At 37.3% G+C, this 23,307-nt stretch overlaps 1 protein-coding gene across 2 annotated transcripts in view; it reads left to right on the top strand.

Annotated features, from left to right (window-relative positions):
- URI1 (URI1 prefoldin like chaperone) overlaps positions 1 to 23,307 on the top strand; it is an 82,948-nt gene that overhangs the window by 47,220 nt on the left and 12,421 nt on the right. For both annotated transcript variants that reach the window (XM_064160285.1, XM_064160284.1), the window contains 3 exons: positions 6,259 to 6,293; positions 10,250 to 10,328; positions 12,578 to 12,713. In XM_064160285.1, coding sequence (XP_064016355.1) covers positions 6,259 to 6,293; positions 10,250 to 10,328; positions 12,578 to 12,713 — 250 coding nt within the window. The remainder of the gene's footprint in view (positions 1 to 6,258; positions 6,294 to 10,249; positions 10,329 to 12,577; positions 12,714 to 23,307) is intronic.

Here is a 23,307-nt window from a genome sequence, read left to right as displayed (position 1 = left end):
AGCCAAAAAACCTCAAACTCACCTAGCGGAAAATGCATTTGCTACCTTTGGGAATTTTTTTCTGGAGTTGTGCCTTGAAATGACTCCCATAGTGGACTACCAAGCAGCAAAACAGCAAAAAGGTGTTAGGAACTCATGCTTCAAAGTGAGAAGGTATGGTGCTGGCTTCTGTAGGCTGGTCCTGCCTGTTTGGCGTTGTGAGTGGGCTGCCTTGCTTTTGAGTGCCACTTGTCTTGCAAGGTCATTTGTCTGTATGACCAATAACCACAACGGTAGCCACAACATAAAATAGTCTTGAGATGGAAGAATTTCCCAGCTGGCAAAGAAGAGATGAGGCGTTTCCTGTCTGCTTCATAATTCTTAGGAAGTTTCAAGTAGCATTTTTAAGCTCACAAAATCATTTTAGTCAGAACTCAGTTTCATTTGTTGATAATTTTGAGTTATGTACTATTTTGTCGCAAAACTATACTGCAGAATCAACATATAAAATAGTAGATCCTCACTTGTTTTCTTGTAGAGAAAGAGAATAATTGTGCTTATATTTTAAAATATTTTTTCCTTTAGAAAGAAATGTTTGCCATAGTTCAGTTTTCAGTCTTTCTTTTTCTTCTGTATTGTTCCCAAACATATTCCCTCAAAAAGGCAAAAGTTTTCACCCAAAGGGATAGATTTATGTTAATAATTCGTTGAACTGTAGCGTTTTTGAGTAATATGATTTAATAAATTAGCATGAGAGCTCAGAAATGCTTCCTTCCTTTTCCATTAGATCATACAATGTGCCAACAAACTGAAGAACTTTTAATAGTTTTATTTCAATTTTTTTTTGATTGAAAATGGGGCTCTAGGAAAAACAATTGTACAAATGTTAATTCTCTCTTTCTCCATCAGTGATTGCAGTGTTTTAGGCAAGTGCTGTGTAGTTTCCTGGAGCAAAAAAAAGTAAATTAATTTAAAATGTTTATTTTGTGTGTGGCTTGTTACATCCTTGTTACCAGGAGATGATTAAATATTTGACCACCCATTAGTGTTCTTCTGTAATGTAAAGTCATATTGTGAGCTGGTTATTTCATTGGTAAACTTCTAGGGTTTGGGGGTGCGACAGAGAAATCTAATGCATGAGCTGCATGACTGAGTGGATTTTGATACTGCAAACATTTACAGATAGGGACAGCTTGTGGGCTTATATCAACTGCAGTAAATACTTGAATGTAGAAGGTTAAGCAGTTAAAACTGCGCAGAGTTGGAGTCATCTGAATTAGGTCAGTAGTGGAAATTATCTTGGATTTATCATGAGCCTTGTGAACGTGGATCTGCATTTTGGAAAGCTAGCATAGACTTCCACTGCAGTTCATGGAAGGTTCTGAGCAACAGAACCAAGGTCGAGACTGAGATAGTTACACATTCCCAAATGGCAGGAACAGTCTCCTGAAGGCAAGTCATTGATTTTAGACTTTATTAGCCCCTTACTTTAATTACCACCTCATTACTTGCTCTACTTCCACAAAAAAATATTCCATACTGTCATTTTTCCCTAAGTAACTGGAAAAGTGATTGAAAGGGATGTTTAAAGTGAGACTAATTCAAGATTAAATAGTCACAAATTATATTATTGCTACATGTAAACAAATTACTTGCATATCTGATTTTATTCAGATTACTTTTCAAGTGGTAAATAATGCTTTATCACTTATATAGTGCTCTTACATCTTTAGAGTGCTTTTCTCACATTAATTAATCATCATTAAACACTCTGAGGTGGGTAGGTTAATACTATTATCCCCATTTTGCAGATGAAGAAATGTAGACTGAGAGGTTGTGATTCGCTCAAGGCCATATAGAAGAAATAGAATGAGAGCTGGGATTAGATCTGTGTCCCTAGCTTCTAATTCCAGAAGACCAGCCACGTTGTGAGCCACAGTTCTGAAGCAAATTACTGAAGTGTGCATGTAGAAACAGTACCTGTTTACTTGGCCTCTTAGATGCCAAACTTGCAGTTTGTTTGAATGGAAGCTTTGTTTTTGTGCTGTGCTGCCTGTTTCCAACTTCAGTACCTTCAAGTGTAGAAATAGACTCTTGATCATTTAGAAACTCTTTATAATCTGATGGGGTGTTTTTATTTTCATAAATTTCATTGAAGTTATCTTCAATCTTAAAAAAAAATAGTTTCTAGTTTGTTAGATTTGAACACAGCTTTGTGTCTTGGTTACAGCAGGTTTACCATTGGTACCAGAAACTTTCTACAGCTGAGAATGGTACCAGCTCTGTTGCTTATAATTTTCAGTGAGCTGAGACATAAATAAAATTGTGGCTAGGCAGTTTGCTTTATTGCTGCTCAGAACAGATGAGAAAGAGGAATTTATCTCAGAGTGTGCTAAAATCTTCACCTTTGTGGGCAGGTGTCTGCTTAGTAGAGACATTTGCATGCATTCACTCCACCTTGGAGAAAGTAATCTTGAACTGGACAGGAGAGTGGAACTATCTGTGCACCACCCTGATAATCAGAAATCCCATAGGGAATTGTGTTCATCTGTTAGTAATGGGAGCATGTACAGAAGCAACAGGTGAGGAAAAATGAGATGTAAGAAAGAGGTGCCCTTGTTTGTAAGGTGAAACCTGCTAGAGAAAGGTGGGTAATGTGGAACAGATTAGAGATTCATTGGCATATACAGATGAGAATCAACTTCATACTAGAGCATTCTTCTCACCTTCCTTCATCCCAAGGAAACATTGGATGTAATTGTGATGCCTAGCTGCTGAGTCAGGAGGTCTGGCTTCTTTCTGGCCCTGTTCCTGACTGATGTTAATGGTTAACTTGGCCTGCAAAATCAGTCTATTTCCAAAGTACTCTATACTTCAGTTAATGGGGAAGTTTTTGAGTCCTTCAGGTGGAAAATCCTAGAGAAAGTGGAACATAAATTTGTTTTAAAGTGAGAAAATGTTGTGGACAAAATGATTTTTTTCCCTCTGGAGAGCTAAAGAAGTCTTTGGCAATATGATATGAATTGATTGGTGTGATCAGATCAACACGGTAGAACTGGAGTCACCTAGGAATTGATGGTGGGTCTAAAGCTGATCCTCCTGCTCTGCTGTGACTCTGCTTGTGACACCTAGAAAAAAGATTCCCTAAAAGCAGCAATGTACACTTCCCCTTTAAACAGCTCAACCTAGAAGTAAGGAGGGCAGAACAATGTGTAGTCTCTTGCTGTAATGGTTTGTTTTTTTGGATTCAGAAGGAATTAGACATTGGGTTACAGATACACAGAGGTGTGCCTTCTCAGGGCTGTCCCAAGGAGGCCACCTGTGGGGCTCTCTTGTGTGGCTCTCTCCATTCAGGAGCCCAAAGAGCCCTTTAGTTTTAACAAGTTGCCATTGGGGGGAATGAAGGAAATAAGATAGTTGCCCATTTGCTTTCTTTTAAGACTGTGTTTTATAACAGCAGATCCTGTTTAGTAACCAGACCTGTGATTAGGTATTTGCTGCATAAGTAGTTCAATAAATACTTTATGATGTAGATAAGCCATTGCTTCATGTATTTTTATACCTGAAAGGGGAAAATTTAGAGTTCATTGATTCCACCACGAGCATGATGTCCTAAGAGTAATGCTTAGTCGGTGGCATGAGCTGTCCAGGCAAATTCAACTCAAGTGAATTAACCAACAGGTTATTTGTTTTACTTACCCTGGAAAGAATTGTAATTCTTTAATTGTAATTCTATATGTAAGTTATGTGTGGAAGATAGACTAATGATTTTCATGTGTTTGATTAAAGGTGAAGGATCAAAGATTTCTTTATATATTTACCTATTTGTTTATTTGTCAAGATAAGACTAGTTGTTATCCAAACAGTGGCACTGACCTAATAAAGGACGTATGCATAATTGATCTCCATCTGTTTTGCAATATTTATTCTCTCTTTTTAATAGAGTTCAGTGCCAGAATTGCAGCCTGAAACCTTTTTAAGGTGGTGTGTTTTAAACACTTCTGTAAAAGGCCTCATTTTGTGCTGGCCACTGAAACAAAAAGGTTTGTTATTGGTTCCACTCTTTAGTATCTCTTCAAGAGAGATTATATCAAAGAAGAAGAATTAAATTAAAATTGATTGGTGGCATTGATTTTTTTTTTCTTTTCTTCATTTTCTTAAAGGGGATAAAGGGTGATGGAAACAGCATATGCTCCTATGCTGTTTTACTGATGGACTGTTTTTAACAAACATAAGAAGCATATGTGCTCAATTTACATATTTACTAATTAAAAAAGCTTCCTGGAAACATTAAGTAGACTATCTTCTGTAACCTTTAACATTGTAGCTAATGGATATAGCCTGGAAATTTTCATAGAAGGTCCTCTAAATAATGTAAATGATTATGAATATGTAACTAGTTAATATGCAGCTACGAAAGGATTATCATGTAGAGGTTAATGAACATGCTGCTCTTATGGTTTGCAGGGCTTTGCTTTTTGTGCTTTTAGCTCACTTCATGCATGGAAAGTCATGTATTGGGAATGGAAAGCTTCCTGCCTTTTCCATCTTCATCTGTAATGGGACAATTAAAAGGAAACTTTCTTAAAGGATTTAATAAAACAGTTTGTGTGCTCAGTTACATTGTGTACTGCACCATCACTACCAAATCTGAAAGAACGAAGGGCGTTTATAGAATAGGCTCTGACTCTTCCACTTGTTAGTGGTGGGCTTGTGTGTTAGCATTATTATCACATGTTAACTGTCCTAGGTGATTTATACCTTCTATGGAAACTTTACTCTTAAATGAGCTTAATATTGGTAGTATGAATTGGGTTTTTCAGTTGATGTCATACAGAAGTCTGTATATTTACTCTTAACCCTAAAGATAGTTAAAACACTAAGGAAAATGTTTGCCAGGCATTTGATTTATATGAGTTTAAAGCAGACGATAAATTTAAGCTTGGCTTTGTTCAGAGCAAGCTACCTGGCTCAATTGCCTGATGGATTATGAAATAGCATAACCACAAATGCAGAGTTGATCTATTTCATTTAGGTACATTACTCTGTTTAAAGAATGATTAGCTCACAAAGTAGTCCTGTGGATTTTTTTTCACTCCTGTATCAGTGGAAAGTGCAGGGTCTGATATCTGTTCTGCAATATCTGCACATATGCTAACTAAAAAAAAAAAAAAAATATATTCTTTCATTCTGTTGTTTGGGGGAAAAAAAGAATTATCTGCTCCAGTGATTTCAGTGGTACTTGAATGTATGTTACTGTTTTTGCTGCAAATTTCTCATTAATTGCTTTCAAATGTTAGTATCATTTTGACTATAGGAAAATGAAATTTGTAAAAAAAAAAAATCCAGAAAATGCTTATACTGAAAAGATGTCTAGACATATTCAACTGCCTCATGGCTTCATTGCATTTCATATAATTGAATGAAATTGTTTGTGTTATATTTTTGGTAACCATTATTCAGAGATCAGGATATGTTTTGAAAGACAAAATCTCCACGTAATTATGGTAGAGAAGGTCACAGGTTTCAGCATCTTGTCTGTTTGCTATGTCACAGTCAAAAAAAAAACCAGTTAAAAATGAAAAAAAGAATTCATTTTAACAATGTGCTTTATTTTGTAAACAGTTTTGGATCTCTTGGGAAAGCCTGTGGCATAAAGAAAAAGTGGAATACTCAGATTTAAGTTGCTTTTTTTTTTGACACCCAGAAAGAACAGAAGGGAAACCAGTAGCCCATAATGATCTGAAATATCCTTGTATTTAAATGCCACAAAATTAATTTGTTCTTTTTTGAGATTAAAACAGCCAGTGGAAACATTTGTTGATGTGCTGATAAAGAAAAAAAAATGGTTTTGGTGCTGTGGGGTTGATTTGTTTTTTGTTTTTTAATGACTGAGTATGGAAGTTACATTGATGTCTCGTTATAATTTATGTTGTTTTCTTATTCTGCAAACATGTAACATTGAAAATAGATCTGCAGATTGCACAAACTACTACTTATCTTACATCGTGTGTCATCTAATAGTTATGGAGCAGGTATTGTACCAAAATAAGAATGGAAAAGCTGTAATTTTTTCCTGTGGTTATCAGTCTGCATTAGTGTGTGATAAAGTGTGCTGCCTAAGAACTACCATTCACATGCCTTTGTGCTGACAAATAAAAATGTATATAGAGACACTGCGAAATCTGTAAAGCTACTGTTCTAGTTTCTGATGCATTGACATTGCAGCTGTGTGCTTAGCCTTGTTTTTTCATGAGTAGTTATCTGTTTTAATGACAGGTGGTCACTAGCTGCCAAGAAAAAATCCAGCACTGGTAAGTGAAAAATGTTTGATTGCATGCCTAAAATACTGATCAGTAACCTAGTTGTATTTTAGTAAAGTATTGCAGTTTGTTCTCATGGTAGCCAAATCGTGCTAGAGTGTTTTGGGAATTATAGTTAGTGATAGCTCAGAATTGTTGCAGTGTACTCAAATGTGTACATTTTCCACTGATATCATTACTTTAAATCACAAATATACTGAGCCTTAGTGATTGTACTTCTCTTTTAAATACCCAGCTCATTCGTCATTTTCCTCCCAGTAGTCTTGTGGGATGAATGCTGAATTTGCCCAAGTGGTGAAAAGGTTCTCCCAGGACAAAATTAATTATTCTTCTTTCTAACTATGAAGCAAGTAGGGAAATTCTGCTTACCCACTCTGTGTGCTCAAATAATGTGAAAGTAATGTTTCCCTGGTTTTTTCCCTCAGTAAAGTGTGTGATAAAGCTTAGTTCCTATTGCATAGAAAAAAATTGGTTTGTTATGTAAAAAAATTATCTCTGGGCGCTTTTTTTCTCTGTTGGCAATCTATGGTTAATAGAAAACATGCTTAGTAAATAATAGTTTTCTATGACATCTGAGGAAAATGTACATTTAATGGTGAATGAAATCTTATATTATGAGTTACTGTGAGATATAACAGTTGATCTTACAGATATCAAATTACAATATATCCATGCTGTGTTTACCATGATTTTACTGAGAGAACAACAGGAGCTGTCTTGATTATTGTCTGCAGGGTTATTGCGGAATCACAGCAACTGCCCCTTTAGTGGTGAGATTAAACCTTTGGTTATACACCATCAAGCATATAATATTTTAAATTTATTTTAAGAGGCTTTTTCTTCATGCCTGAAAGATCTCCAAGCAAATAATTTATATTTAGTGTGTATCAAATGTTTTTAGTTTAAATGCACATAAGCTGCAAGCACAGGATAAGAGGGGAAAAAAAATCAAGGCAATCTATACACATCATCATATTAAATTCTGACTATTGGCTTGCAAAAGTAATCTAAAACTAATATGTTTCATTTATGTTTAAAATTCAGAGACTGCATTAATTTTCAATAAGGGAAATATTATTGAAGTGCCTACTGGTGCTGTTGCAGTGAAGTCAGGCAGAATATCCCCAGCCCACGTACTTTTTCAGGAGCTTTGAGGTCTCCATGCCTCTTTGGTCCTGTGTGAAATTGTGTATGTGCATTCTTTCACTAAGAGACAGTACTTTTTACAGATAAACTAATTGACAGAAACTGTAGAGATTTGAACAGATAATGAAAAGTTTTGAAAGCTGTGGCAATTATTTCCTCTTACAAAAATGGCTGAGGCTTATGGATTGGGGTGGGAGGGTTGGCTGTGGAAGTAGGATTTGCTTGTGTGTTTGCTTTTGTGCAAACTCTGGCCATGCTCCATGAACTTGGAGGTTTTGGGCACTGAATTTCAAAGGGAAAACCTTAACTTACTGATGTCTCTTATGTAGAAAAGTATCTATACAATCTTTGCTTTCTAAAATTTTATTTAGGATTTAGAACCTTTTTTAGATCTTGATTGCACAAGAGCTGAATGCTCCTGTTTCAGCTGAGTGATTTGTTCATAGAAGACCTTTTAAATGGTCAGTGACACAGAAGGCTGTTAAATAGAATTGGGTGAATAACAATAGGGTTTTAAAATGCTCAGCTTCAGCATATTTCCATTAAATTATTTTCTTTTTCATATTATCTTATGCTTTTTGAAATATATTTCTAAAGCCACGAATCCAGTAATGGATTTGGTATGACATTAAACATCTACACATGTTTCTACAGACATGTGCATAGTTTGAGTCTCAATATTCCCCCCTGTTCACTTTGGTTCTTCACTGCGTAGTGTGACTGAGCATAGCAGTGGCACACTGCAGAGCTATAGATGAAGAAGGTGGTCAGCTTCCTTCCTTAAGTAATACTATTTCAGGCCAAATAATTAGAAGGATTTGTTTTTGTTTTCCTTTACTTGATGGTCCAGTTCAGGATGTGACCACTCTTCTAGAGATTCCCTGTGGTGGAGGTTTGATCAGCAAGGGGCACTAGTCCCACTGGAAAAAGGAGACATACTTTGCTCTTTAAAGCAAAATAGCTTTTTAGCAAGTGATTTCTCCTGCACCCTAATTAGATTATTCAGTAACGGGCAGCAGTCAGACCTTATCTTCTTTACAGATTAATGAAGAAATGTTGAGTGACTTTCAGCCATGAACCTATGGGAATTTTTAATCCTGCCATGAGGGGGAGGATTTTCATACCATTCTCTTCCCATGGAGTGTTCACATTTAAGACATGGGCAAGGCCTTCAGCTTGGAGGTCATGTTTGTTTTTCAGTGGGTGGTTGGAGTCCATCAGTGTCCATTTCTCACATGCTGATTCCTGTGAGGCGAAGGCTGGATTCTGTAAACAGCATTAAGTAATTGATTGTTATTGTTGTTACTACATTGTTTCCTGCCTCTCCTCCCCCCAAGCCCCATCTTGGTGAATTTAGGTAGGATTCTCTTTGAAGGAAATGAATTGTATTTTCAGTTTGATGTGGGCAATGTTCAGAGAAATTTGGCTGAAACGTCTGGGAGAAATCAACTCTCAAACCAAAGCAGCAGCAGCGAGCATCCTTTGTGAACTGATTATATGGAATTCAGTTTTAATGCCCAAGTGGTGTAAAAACTTAAATTCTTTCTATATCAGCAACTTAAAATACACAATACTAGAGGTATAAAGCAGGATGATTACCACAAAGTTCAACTCTGGAAGCAAATGAGTCGAAACATAGAAGTATCAGATAATTTTTCATAATGAATGCTGAAGAAGACTTCAGTCTGCATATGAATCTAAGAAAATCAATGATAATATTTTGAGAGTTGTCTTATCAACTATGACATTCATTCTTCAGCACATTTATAAATTGCTTTCCTGAATCATCCTTAGCAAACCTGTAATTTGCATCTTGGGTCAGCCTTGTTAAGTGTGCTGCTCCATGCTTTCAACTGCCTTTTAATGCGGAATTTACTACCATATATATGTTTACTGTTTGAAAGTACAAGTAAACAATATCATCAAACCTGACATTTATATGCCAGCCACTTCATGGAGGAGCTGATGATTTCTGACCATCTTCAGAATGGCAGTGATCCATTAAAAGACTCTCTGCAGGCAAACTTTAAAAACGTTGTCACGAAAGGAGGCTTTTTAGAGGGTATATAGTTACTTGTTTTGCCCATGAAGGAAAAGCCTGATGGCAACTGAAATGCTGTGTCTTGCAAAGCCAGGTGTCTGTCATGGGAATAATTTGTCTTAAGTTCACTAAGCCGTTCCCATCTTGTGCAGCAACATGTAGCATGAGCCTTATTTGCAGTTTGGATAGAGAAGCAGCAGAAGGAATGTTCCTCACCTGTATTGTCCCTTGTCAGGGATTGAACATGTGACAGAATTCTGGTGGCTGAGACATCTTTCAGGAGTGTTGGTTGACACTTGGTAGGAACACAGATTTCATGTGAAAATCAGAATTAAAGTTTTGCCCATTTATGTCAAAAGCAAGATCATGAATTCTTTGTTACAAGTGATACTTTGAAGAATTTGCCTCATGTAAACTGTACTTTGAATTATTTTTCCAAATTCGGATGGTGATATAACTGTTAAACTTTAAATGAATGAGACAGGCCAGATCCTAGTGAAAGAACTGATTCTTTGCACCCTAAAAATTTCAAGTTCAGACAGAGATGTGCACAGTCTAAAATTACCATGTCCCAATTTTAACATGTCATTCTAAAGTAATCTAGCTATTTTGTCATCCCAAGTTAATCTGTCAGCTGTATGTGTTTAAGAGTAAAGTAGTTTATTTTTCTGTATTTTTAATGTGTTGTTGAATTACTAGCAAGAAAACATTGACTCTTTACTTTAGATACGAAATTGAATCCACTTGAATTTGTCAACAGGAAGAAGGTGGAGAGCGATTATGAGGCTCTTCAGGAACGACTCCGCACGTTGCCCGATAAACTCTCCTATGACATCATGGTATGTACACTGTTGCCTTCACACAAGAAAATGAGCTAAAATTTTTAGTCATTTGGTGCTGAGGTGAGTCAGGTTGCCATGTAATGCATTACTGTGGTGTTACATCTATGCTAGTAGTTAAACTTTTGCTTTGTTTCTTTCCCTTTTCTTTGAAATCCATTATAAATTGCAGTGTTACTGACAACCGAGAACTGATTACATAAATGCTAACACAAAACTTGACATGTTTGATATGTAAATCTATTGTATAGAAAACTATAATTATGACTGAATTACAGTACTTAGTCATTTCCTGAGTAGAAAGTGGCCGTAGTATTTCCTGATTCATGAAAATAAGCCCTAGAACATTAATTTTACATAAAAAGGTGCTGCTAATTTTTGTTCCACCAAGCTCCACATTGACATAGCAGTGTTTTCTAATGCTTTGAATCTTCCCTAACAACTGCACTGCTTTCTGTGTAAACTTTACCTCCTTGGCTCATGCTTCACCAGAATTTTGACCAAATTGGCTTTTCTCTCTTTCTGTTTTACCTCTTCCTTTCTCAGGTCCAGTTCTTTGAGGGGAGGGAAGTTGTACTGTAAATAACAACTTTTCAGCACAAAATACCTGCTTTCTTCCTTGGCAGCCTGGCTTGGTGTATAGTGCTGAGTTGTTAGTAAGATGGCACTGGAATACACTTACCATGTGGGCATAGAGTGTGTTTCTGCTTCCTGTGTTGATGATTCAGCTCTGAATTTGACGTGTGTAGGCCATTTATCATGTATATATGATGGCCACATGATATAAAGCAAAATGATTGTGCTGAAGCATAGGAAAATCCTGATCTTCAAACAATGAGGCTTAATAGGGCTTATTCTCAGTTTACCAATGTCAACTCACATCTGTTGTTTTAAATGTATATAAATAGTTTCTATCCTGTTAGCCAAATAATTTCATACGTTTTCAATTTTGCATTCATCATTTTGGGGGAAGATTGAACAGGGAAATGGTACAGTCTGCTACTTGAACACTGAGTCAGGAAAGGCTGCACATGTATTAAAAAGCATATTCTGCATAGTCTTAATGTCATGATTCTGCCTGATGGAGAATAGCTTCAAGCATTAGTTCCATCCTGGATACTGAGGCTAGGAAAAATCACTTCCCAAGGAAATAGATCACCTAGACCAAGTGCTCTACTTCAGCATGAACACAGTAAGAAAGCAAGTGTCTATCTTGAGGAAGTAAAGAAGTTAGCAGAGGGATAAAGTAGGAGGAACTTACACAAACTTGCTGAAAGAGATCTCTTTTTACCCTAAGACAGAAAGAAAATTGTGGATATGGTTCTTAGTTTTTTGCCATCTCCCATTTTAACTTCAGTTTGGTTTTAGTCTCCTAATTTCTTTGTGGTTTAAGCCCAAATGCAGCCAGGTGGGTGACAGAGGGTAAGAATACAAGGGGCTGGTGCAGGAGACAGAAGTGACAGCGGCGAAGGCTTCTCCTCAGCAGTAGGACTTGCCCAATCTGTAGAGTGTGGGTTGTGTAAGGTGTCTTAATTTGTAAAACCAGTGGCCCATACATTGTAATACATATTGAGTGTTACCCACTTTAAGAAGCATCTCTTGAAGTTATACAGTGCACTTATCACCAGTGTGCTCCTGTCTGAAGTATTCTGGTTTTAAGTATTGTCCTTGGGAGAGTCGTTAGAAAATGGATGGTTTTTGGTGGTGTCAATCCAAGATTGAGGTTTGCATATTGGTGAATGATAAAGTGAGATTAAGCATGGACTGTGATCCTTCTAGTAGCCGCCCAAACTTAGACTGAGGTTTCTGGGTACTAGTATAAAAGACAGAGTTCCTTGAGAAAAGCAACTCATCCTTGAGTTGACCATACCTGTTTAAGTATTTTTAAAGTTTTAGTGAAGCTAAATAAATATGTAGCTAACAAATGTGTAATTGTCTCAAATGACAGCATTTTTGTTACCAATGTTTACATGTTAGGATTAAGCAAATTGGTTTTCCATGTGAGCATTCAGCTATACTATAATTTTATGTCACAAAAAGACTTGTCTAGTTAAACACCACTTTTCTGATTTTCTAAGTGCAGTACTAAGTTAAAATGGATCCAGTGATTAGAATAATTACGAAGGGTTAGTTACTAAACAACTACTGCAGAATTTTTATTTCTTTACCTCCATATTTTACTTAGACATGACTGTTTAGCTTTTATTTTCATTAGCAATTTCTAGCAGTTTCTTCTATGTCTTTGACAGGTACCTTTTGGTCCTCTTGCCTTCATGCCAGGAAAACTTGTCCATACCAATGAGATTACTGTTTTACTTGGGGACAACTGGTTTTCAAAATGCTCAGCAAAGCAAGCTGTTGAGCTGGTTGAGCACAGAAAAAAACGTATGTATGTTTCTGAACATAATTTACTAGTAGAAATTACATGTCTTTGTATATAAAATTAGTAGCATCTATACTGTTGGGTTTGGGTTTTCTTGTGAGCTTGCTAACAGAAATCTCATTCAGACATAGTCTTATTTTCCATCTTTACTTGCTATTTCATTGGATATGTCTTAACTTAAAAAAAAAATCTAGCCAGAGCTTTTAAAAAAGGTTTGATGTTGGAATATAAGTCAAGATTTGTTCATTCATTATACACAAACTAAAAAAACACCCAAACTAAACCAACTGAAAACTCCTTTTCACTTCAGTGTGATGTGTTGTGTTCCCTTTGCTGCCTTGTCCTCTGTTTTGTTGTTTGTTTGGTTTGGTTTTTCTGTTTGTCTGTATAATTTTCCATATTTTTTCTCCCTCTACACATACTTTAATCCTGGTTGTTGTGTTTTATTTTTCTCATTTGCTCATCTCAGCTGCATTTCTACCTCTTGCCTCCAATGTTCTTGTCTACTGGTATGGAGAGATCCAGTGGATCATCCCAGATCAAGTGCCATTGTTGACCACCAAATTCACCTTGCATGGCAGCACATCACAAAGGCCAATAGGCAATCCTTGGGTTTGTTTCCAGCTGATTTTAGTTGGTGGTGGGATCTTGGCTTTGAAGAGCCAGGACCACCAGCAAGTGGTGTGCATAGCACGCTTTGGAAGCTCTTTACATTGGAAAGAATAAGAGCCTAAAATACTTGATGTAAATGTCAAGGAAGGAAAGCCACAGTAAAATGGAAAATAAATTGGTACCTATTAGCCTTTGCTGTTTGCTTCAGATAAGCATTTGAGTAAATTTTTTTTGTATTGGTTTTACCTGTAATCTGTCTCATTCCTGAATGAGTGCTCACTGCAGCTTTACCCTGTATGTTACAACTAGCACAACTATTTACACTGGGTTTTTTGTTTGAGTTCAACTACCCACATTGCTGTCTGCAGCAGAATACCTCTGAATACGTTTCTGTGCAAGCAATATTTGTATAAGAAATGTTGGGGGTTTTATAAAAATTCTTTTGCTGTGTTACTTTAAAATACACCTTGATGAAGAACGTTGCCAGAAGTCTGTCATTTGTATTTTGCCCATTATCTTCCTTAATCTGGTTCTTCTGGCACAGCTTTGCAATTTTCTTCCATACTGAACTGAGTCTGCATTATTTATTGTTACTCTTGTGAGATCTTAGGTCCATATCTTTTTCCTTGATCATCTCTTTTTTTTTTTTTCAGTGCTGCAGAATATTTTTGTCACTGTTACATTCAGCGAAATCATTTGACCTTTACACAGTAGATGTTTGAACATTAAGTAGTCTGCTGGGAGACACACAATAAATGCTGGGTTCTTTCCTTTATGATCTTTTAAATTGCATTTAAAATACAAACTCAGAAATACTAATTTATTTTAAAGCAAAATAGTCCTTGATGCTGGATATAAAGCCTTGGTTCAGCTGATAGTTCACTTCAGCTGTGTGATGGCTGCCAGTGGGAGGCTCCAAAACACTGATATTAACTGAAAACTTTATTTAGAGGACTATTTTCAGTTTTGGATGATAAAAACGGTTTTAGTACATATGATTCTGGGAAAAAAACCCAAAACCTTCCTATTTTTCTCTTCTAAAAGAAAATACACATGACTTAAGCTCTCAAACGTTTTCACACTACATGAAGGGCAACTTCGAGGAGAATATTGGAGATTTTATTAGTTTGTTCTAATTAGAAAATAAGTTAGGTGCATGAAGGACCTGTAGGCCATTGCTATATAATATGAATTGGACATTTGTGGCACAGATGTGAAAGGATGATGCTTCACAAGCATTAATTAGTCTGAAATCTTTTTTGTGTGGTGCACTGTAGTTCTTTTCATAGGTATGACCTCTGTTTTCACTGGCATTTTGTGAGCATAGGAGCTTTGTGGTTTACAAAGTGATGTATATTGGGCATTAGCATTAGACAGGCACGATGTGACTTGATTTTTTCTACATAATCTTTTTGTTTTGGACATAAATTTTGTGAGTTAGGTCACTCACACTGGAAAAGAGGGCATGCTTACTGCAGGGGATTACATTACAAGCAGTCCCAAATGTCCTGTGTGCCAGTCAGTCTGTCCTAACGCAGCAAAGCTTTTTAAGCATGTGCTTAAAGCCAGTGTGTGCTTAAAGGCTCTGATACAGGAACTGGGGTCTGAACAGAGCAAAGAAAGGCTCATGAAATTGCTTCCTGAGCAGAAAGCTGGCAGTATTTGTTGATGGTTTGTTTCTTTGGTGACCTACATTCTTTTATCCAATGTTACTCTATTTAAATGAGTATTTTTTTCATAACTAGCCGGTCAAATCTGTTCAACCAACCAAAATGAACTTAATTAGTATAGCACCAATAATTCAGTACTTTGGTTGAAATTAAGAATTCTAAGGCAGTTAATACCAGACACATATTTTCATTGCTTACCGTATCTGGTGTGCCACTCCTCAAAGTGGAGAGGAGTGGAAGAGCATCTGTTCAGGGTTTAAATTTTCTAGTAGGATGTTCTCTCAGGTAGGAAAATGTAAGAGATTCCTGTAACTTGCTCCTTGCTGTTGTTTATTGCTGGTTCTGAAGAATTCTCTTTGTTGCCTTTGCCTGGTTTTGCATGGGTCTGCTCATTGAAGACCTCTGGTCACCAGTGGTGACCCTATTTGCCTTTGAGGACACCACTGCCCTAACAATTTAATCAAGGTTCAGAGAAAATTGTCCTTCGAGTTTGATTCCTTTTGTTTGTTGAATGCATACTAGAATGGACAATAGGAGTCACATGCTTAAGCAGTAATAGTGCTGGATAAATCAAACATGATCAGGGAGTATAAAGCCTTGGAAAGTTAGGGATAGCAATAAGAGTGTACTATATATAAAAGCTTTAAATATTGCTTGGAACTAATTAGGTCATCCTTATTGTCTTCAGTCTTGCTTTTTAAAGAAGAATGAGTGGAATAATGTTTGCTTCTGTGGGACAGAAGAATGCTCAGCCACGGCAGATTAATTTCTTGGTGAAAATTTAGTTAATTGAAAGGAATAATTGAAGGGCGATTGCACTTTAACTGATACAGCTATAGGAAACCCTATTTTGGGGCTCTCTGTGTTTTTGTTTGCTTAGCTTTTGATTTAGATTCAGCATTGTGATTGGTTGAAATGTATTTGGTAAAATTTGGGACAGTCACTCATGTCAAATGTTCCTTTTTCATAAAATATTGATCACGTCTTGAATTTATTTGAGTTGCAATAGATCCTTAATTTGCTGCTCATTTTTGTGACCTCCTAGTTCCAAAACAGTTAAAGAAAACAAATCTAGCACGTTCGTGGAGCTGCCAAGCACATTTTTAATTGTTTTTTATTTATTGCAGTTTGTTAAACCAGGTAGTACAGCTGCTGGGAAACACTTTACACGTTTGTGTGCAAAAGGGTGAAGAAATAGTGAAGTAGATTAAAGGATATGCACACCTAATTCCATTATAATAAAAGAAATTAGCTTTTTAAGTATGTCACAGTTTAGCACAACAATAATGCAATTGTATTTTTTTTTTCTTTTAAAATTATCTTGCTTAAGGTACTTCATATTATTTCTGTTCTCCTTAAGGCAAGACTGTATTGTCTCAGCATTCAAATAGGGAATAAAGACTCTTCTTTGTGACTATGGGATTATATCTTTTACGTGTTTGTGATGATATAAATGACATTTTTTCCCTATATCAGTAATCGCATTAATTCTTTAAGATGGGAAATTTTTCATTACAATAGTCCCTGTGGTAGTTACTATAGAAAGAAATTAAATAGATTTTTCATGTAAATATTTGTGGGTTAATTCAGTATGCTAGGTATTCCAAGTGTCTAAACACTTTGAAAGGTAGGAAATTAGAACAGGCACACAGAGCTAGGAGTGGTTTTATTGTGTTAAAAATTTATCAGATAAGAAAAAAAATCATCCCACTTAAAGGAGAATTGTTGAACTACTTAGCAATTGTATCTTCAGTACATGTAAGAATACCCTTGCAGTGTCACGCTGCAAATGAATTCATGAAATGAAAATACTGATTACATTAACATACAGTATTGTGATAGTACCCAGTTGTAAACTGCAGTATGTAACCTTTGATACCAACGTTTGTGTCAATCAGCATTGACCGATAGCTTAGTACACAGGGTTTAAAAGATACCATTATTTTAATAAATAAGATGATCCAGGAGGATGAGGACCAGTTTGAATTTATTCCTTATCAGCATTTCCAGGTAAAAGCATATTGTCTCCAAAATACACGATAGGAAAGTATTCCATTTCCCATCGGGAATGACTGAGGCCTTTAGTGGTTTTAACAGTTCATCCAATAACTTTGTGTTCTAAAGAACATGACACAAACTTGCCTACTCTTTTGAAAAAGAACAAAAAATGCTGGCAGTATTACAAAGCAATGTAGTTGTTGCTTTTCTTTATTTAAAAACCCCAACCCCTGAATGCTGGAGAATTTTCTCTCACTGTTACCGGTTTTAGCATTTAGTTACTATTCTTTGCGATTATCACTTTTTCTAGTTTGTTAACCTCCATTAGTTCCTTCCTTACCCTTGTTAAGTTGGGATCTGATTCAGTGGAGTGCTAAGTGCTCTAAATTTGCTCTGCAGTTCCCAGGAGGTGTTTGGTTTCTCACAGGTATTTTAACCGGAACACAGTGGAAAGTAAGGAGAAAAGACTTCCTTCTAAAAATTACATATTATGGTTCAAAGAAGCCCTTACCTTTTCATAATTCTCACTGGGCAACAGAGGAGTTGTCTGAATGCCACCCTCATTCATTTTGGAGGAATTTAAACGTATTCTTGTAATTCTAGCAGTTACATAGGTGTATGGACCTAAAAGAGAAGTGCATTGCATTTACTTAGTGTTCCTAAAGCCAAGTTATCTATTCAGATTTTTACAGAAGAAAATCCAAATTAGTTTGGCTTTGATAGCAAGGCAACATGGAAAACAGAATGAAGGTTGTGTTTAAAAGATGCAAAGCTACTGCACAAAGGGTTGCATTGCATTTTAAAGAACCATGCAGTTGCTGCTATAAAGAATGAATTTATTTGTTGTTGCAAGCACAAAGAGAGCTTAAATCCATATACACAAAAAGGAATCAGAATTCTCTGGAATCTTGAAACAAATGCATCTCTAGAAAAATGATTAGAAAATAGTAGAAAAGCAGAGAAGAATGTTTTGGAAAGCTCTTAGATAATACTTTCTGCAGAACTGCTGATACTACTCATTTCAGGTAACCTGTAATAGCCTGTTGCAAAGTTACTGACCAACAAATATTGTACTGTAGATGAAATAGATACCTATTGAAATACAGTTGATTGATCAGACATTTGATCTACTTGTGCAAACCCTTAAAAGCAAGAAAATAAGTAACACACTTAAAATACTGTGACATAACTCATCAATAGTACTTGTATTTGCACTGTTGTGCTGCACTTTTGCAAGGAAATAACCTGCCATCTCCAACGAATTCTGGACTGTGTGCATTAAATTGCATACCTTACCTCCAGCCTCAGTAATATGAACACACTGCATGATAGGTGTTCTTGTGTGGTTCAGGGGTCAGTCCTAATTGCGCTAGAAACTGCTGATCAAAGAGTTTGTATGCAAACTGCTCTTCTGTGGTTCTCCCTTCTAACTTCCCTTCTGCATCTGAAACTGGATGATGGCATCGCTATGATAGAGGATGAGAACTGCTGAGCTACTGCCTTCAGGTGCAGGTACTCGGTTCTCACTCTGTAGGAACTGGGTCACTATGAGTAGCTGAGCTAGATAGTTGTACCCTGGTTTGTATAAAGACTCGTGTGTGTGTATGTATATATATATATATATATGTATATACATATATACCATCTAAAGGCTGGTTATCTTCTACTTAAAAAGCTGTGCAGAGCAATGAAGAGATCTTAACTTGAAATCTCAGTTGCATACAGAGCTCTTGGTTATACTTAATTTAAAATTTCTGTCCAGTCACCTATCCTCACAGGAGATTATTTCCTAACTATCCAGTCCTCCTTTTATGTTACATCCATGAGACTCCTCCAAAGATGAGGCAAGGTAGAACCAGACTTCTGCTTCATCTCAGTTTGTCCTGTTTCACAGTCTGACTTTTCAAAATAGATCAACCTGTTCTCACTATTCTTGTCTGTTCTTACTATTTAAATCCCAGTGTAACACACAGTTTCCAGAAGTAACTAAAATAATGTCTATGATTCCCCAAATCCTTATAGACAACACTCCAAGGACATTAATGTCAAACTCAGATAATTAAAATTTGTATCCAGCCAAGCTAATTAACCCATTAAAGCCAAAATGCATAGATGAGAATTTGTGTCAGTTTGGCATTAGTATGTTGTCATGTCTTGTAAAATCTGACTTCGGTGGACTTCATTTCAACAACATGAAATGTGTTCCCCAATTATTTTTTTCCTCTACCGCTGTATGTGCAGCAAGCAGAGGGCTGCTTCTTAAAAATGGCTAATCATGATGTAAGGAAATCCAGTCAAGTCCTTTCAGACTCATAATGGACCTGGGAAGTGGTAATCTAAATGTAAAGAAAACTCACTGTAAGTATTCAAAAGCTGCTGTGCAGAGGAAATGTACATACCCTGATCTCTGATTCAAATACTTTTTCCTTTTGGTGGTCTTGGAAAAAAGTCCTGGTAACTGTGGCACTGAGCTGTCTTTCCAAGTGATTTAGCTGCAACATGTAAATGGGAACTACTCGGGTTCACCTGAAAGCCATGTCAGACTTTTCTCAGATTATTGGAAGTGACAAAGTTGGACAACAGCCTCTGGTTCAATCCGTCTTAAAAGGCTCTAAGAAGCTTAAACCACAGGGTACTAAGAGGAGGCGACTATGGAGGCTGTCTTACTCTACTGCTATTTTTGTGGGAATCTCAATGAATAAGAAACTCCTGTAGTTTGCAAGTGAGTTGTTTCTCGCTGGGTAAGGTGTATTTTAAAAGTCAGTGAATGATGTTGGAGGACTTTAGGATGCACAGTGGCAAGTTCGAAACACGAAACTCTGAACTTCCCCTTTGGTTAGGAGCATGAGCCCTTTTTCAGGAGACCCCCCCCTTTTGCTGAAGGGCCTGGCCACAAGAAAGTCCTCTGGCCAACTGGGAGCCCTGGCCTTCTGCTGGCAGGACCGGCGTGAGTGACCCAGTGGGCTGGCCAGAGACAGAGCATCATGGTAATCCTGGCATGCTGTGTGGCCTGGGGCAAATCTCTAAACCTGGCTGTTTCTTCATCTGTAAAATAGGAGAGAATAATACTTGGTTGCTGGGCAGATTAGTTAATACTTTTACAGCATTTTAAAATAAAATGGGGTGTGTAACTGCTCAGTGCCCTCACCCAACAGAGCAAGCCAACGTGCTCTTGTCTGGGAAGCACTGCAAGCTGATGCTCCAGAAACAGCATAACCTACATGGCTGTTGAACAATATTTAGATATACAGGCAATGACTGAGACACTCGTGCTTAAGAAACAGCTGAGCGTCACATTCACTGTGAATGTAAAATCAAAGCCTAAGGAAAATTGGTCTCAAGCTAGATGTTTTTGTGTATTGACACTACCTTCAAGAGCTGAAAGCACAGATGGGAGCATTTAGTACAAAAACTATTGCCACTCCTTGTTGATTTGGACTTTGGAGGGTGTGCCATACACGAAAAAAAGATGTGGACAATGTTGAGGGGAATTAACTGAAGAATAAAAGCTGCATGTGAGTAGTGCTTGCTGCTGTGTCCAACAGAGAATGATGTGGCTCCTGTAGAAGTTGTGTAAGGGCAACAGGATCCCAGTTGCATGTGGAAGGGGCTGTGTATTAGCACCACCTGAGCTAGTGAATACTTTTTGGAAAGCAGGAGATGTATCTAGTAGGAGATGCATCCAGTAGGAGATGCAAAGTGTTTTACAAGAGAGTCTTAAGCTATTCCTTAGAAGCAGATTAACTAATGGAGATGACTGTGCATTTGACACATAGGTTGTTTGATTTAAAGGCTGATTCTTTTAAAATACCCTAAAGGTCTGAGCTGTGTCTTTGTGCTTCTTGCTGGAAAGGATGGTCTTTTGCTTGAGTGGCCTTTTCCAAAATGCATAATTTTCTTTCTACACTATGTACTGCAAGTAATTTATTTTTAAGGAATTGTATTTGATACATTATGAAATACTAACAGGGGAAAAACATACAATACTGGATGTGTTAAAATCAGGGTGATAGTAATCTTACGTGCTTGGTGGTAGCTGTATTTTGCCATGTCTATTCCATGCATAATTCTCTCTTCTGCATGTGCAGAGGATGCGAGATCTGAACCTGTTTGTGGAATTCTGAGTCATTAAGTACATTATATTTTGTAAGTGCAACTACAAACTAATTTTATGTATCTAAGTGCATTTTTCAATCATTTTGTATATATTAATATATTTTCACACATGCTTATCTGAAAGGCCTATCGTTACGATAAATGCATTCTCTGAAACATTTCCAGCTGCATACCATAGCCAAAAAACTGTATGAGGAGTAGTTATGTATGCACTTAAACCATTTCAGGATTAGCCTTTAGACCAGAGAGATACTTCATCAATTACTAAAGTTAACAGGTAAAAGGAGAGTTAAAAGAAGAAAGTCAATAATACTGGGGAAATACTTTGAAAATAATTTCTGAACTAGAATATTTTCTGGCTAAGTTTTCCCTCATTACAGATCTGTAAAGCAGGCATAGCAGGCTGCTCTGCCCTACATGCATTCTGTGAAAATAAATAATTGTAAGTATGTGAGAGTCATTAGGTGCTACAGTACTGATGGGCACGGATGTGTAAGTAGAGAGAGAAGCGATGCTGAGGAAGGAGCTAGCTAAATTTATGAAGTGAGTTATTGCTTGCAAAAGTTTCTTGGAGTATGACTTTGCTGATCCCGTGCTAGAGAAGATCTCTTTGCCTCTTTTATAGTGTTGTATAAGACATCTTCTTCTTATATTACTTTAATGATTCAAAAAAAGAATTCTAAAATAGAAAATCAGCTTACTTCTCCACAGAGGCTTTTAGCTCCTTCAGGGTATATAGGACCAGTAGGTGCAAGGTCTTAGAGATCCTCTGTTGAAACTAATTTATGTAGTAAGTCTTCCCTCCTGAAAATTTGCATTTGTATTAGTTTTGAATTGAACAAAGAGTGCAAGTCTATTAATATTATTAGTATAAGGCTTTAATTGTGCCCTCTTTCCCCCAATTCTTAAATCTTCACAAAGCTGTGTTTCCTTTTCAGGCAGTTATGACCTTCTTCTTTTGCAAATTAGTTTGTTTTTTATGATAACTTTAAGGTAAAAGTGAAACTTAAGTTTTTAATATTTTATAAATTGCTGTTGAAAGGATTCATTATTTAATTGGCACAAGGGGATATAGAAAGCAGTGTCTCAAATGAACTAATGTCTGAGAACAGGATAGTTCTTAAAGTAGATTTGCAGACTTGCAATAAAGTGTCATTGCCCAGTGAGAAGAGCTGTCTTCTGCCACGTGTTAGAAGTACAGTTATTAGGGCATGAGCATATTTTACTTCTCCATCATAGCAAAAACGTTTGAACACCACAATAGGAATTAAGTTTGAAAGGATTTTTCATAATTTGGTTTTGATGATGAGCCTTAATTTTGTCATACTAAACAGACCCCCTCCACCTGCATGCTTTTTTATTTAGAAGACATCTGCTTACAAAGAGAGTTTTCACTTGTTTTTGTATTGACTTCAAAAGTCAGCTTGTTGGCTTGCAACATGTGCTGAATGGTTTACTGATCATGAGTACGTATTTGATAACATTACAGGTAACATACCCGCCTGAACATGAGCCAGCAGTGTGCCCAGGTGGCCAAGAGAGCCAGTGGCATCCTGGCCTGCATCAGGAATGGTGTGGTCAGCAGGAGCAGGGAGGTCATTCTGCCCCTGTACTCTGCACTGGTCAGACCACACCTCGAGTACTGCGTTCAGTTCTGGGCCCCCCAGTTTAGGAAGGACACTGAGATGCTTGAGCGTGTCCAGAGAAGGGCAACAAGGCTGGTGAGAGGCCTTGAGCACAGCCCTACGAGGAGAGGCTGAGGGAGCTGGGGTTGTTTAGCCTGGAGAAGAGGAGGCTCAGGGGTGACCTTATTGCTGTCTACAACTACCTGAAGGGTGGTTGTGGCCAGGAGGAGGTTGCTCTCTTCTCTCAGGTGGCCAGCACCAGAACAAGAGGACACAGCCTCAAGCTGCGCCAGGGGAAATTTCGGCTCGAGGTGAGGAGAAAGTTCTTCACTGAGAGAGTCATTGGACACTGGAATGGGCTGCCCGGGGAGGTGGTGGAGTCGTCGTCCCTGGGGCAGTTCAAGGCAAGGTTGGATGTGGCACTTGGTGCCATGGTCTAGCCTTGGGCACTGTGGTAAAGGGTTGGACTTGATGATCTGTGAGGTCTCTTCCAACCTTGGTGATACTGTGATACAGGTAACATTAGTAGAGGGCTTTGCAGGCTGTTCATATCTAAGACAGTATATGTACGTTCC

This window comes from Pogoniulus pusillus, chromosome 20, assembly GCF_015220805.1.
Source record: "Pogoniulus pusillus isolate bPogPus1 chromosome 20, bPogPus1.pri, whole genome shotgun sequence".
Classification (NCBI taxonomy): Eukaryota; Metazoa; Chordata; class Aves; order Piciformes; family Lybiidae; genus Pogoniulus; species Pogoniulus pusillus.
Note: the sequence above shows the minus strand (reverse complement) of the source record. Positions and strands in the feature narration are given on the sequence as shown.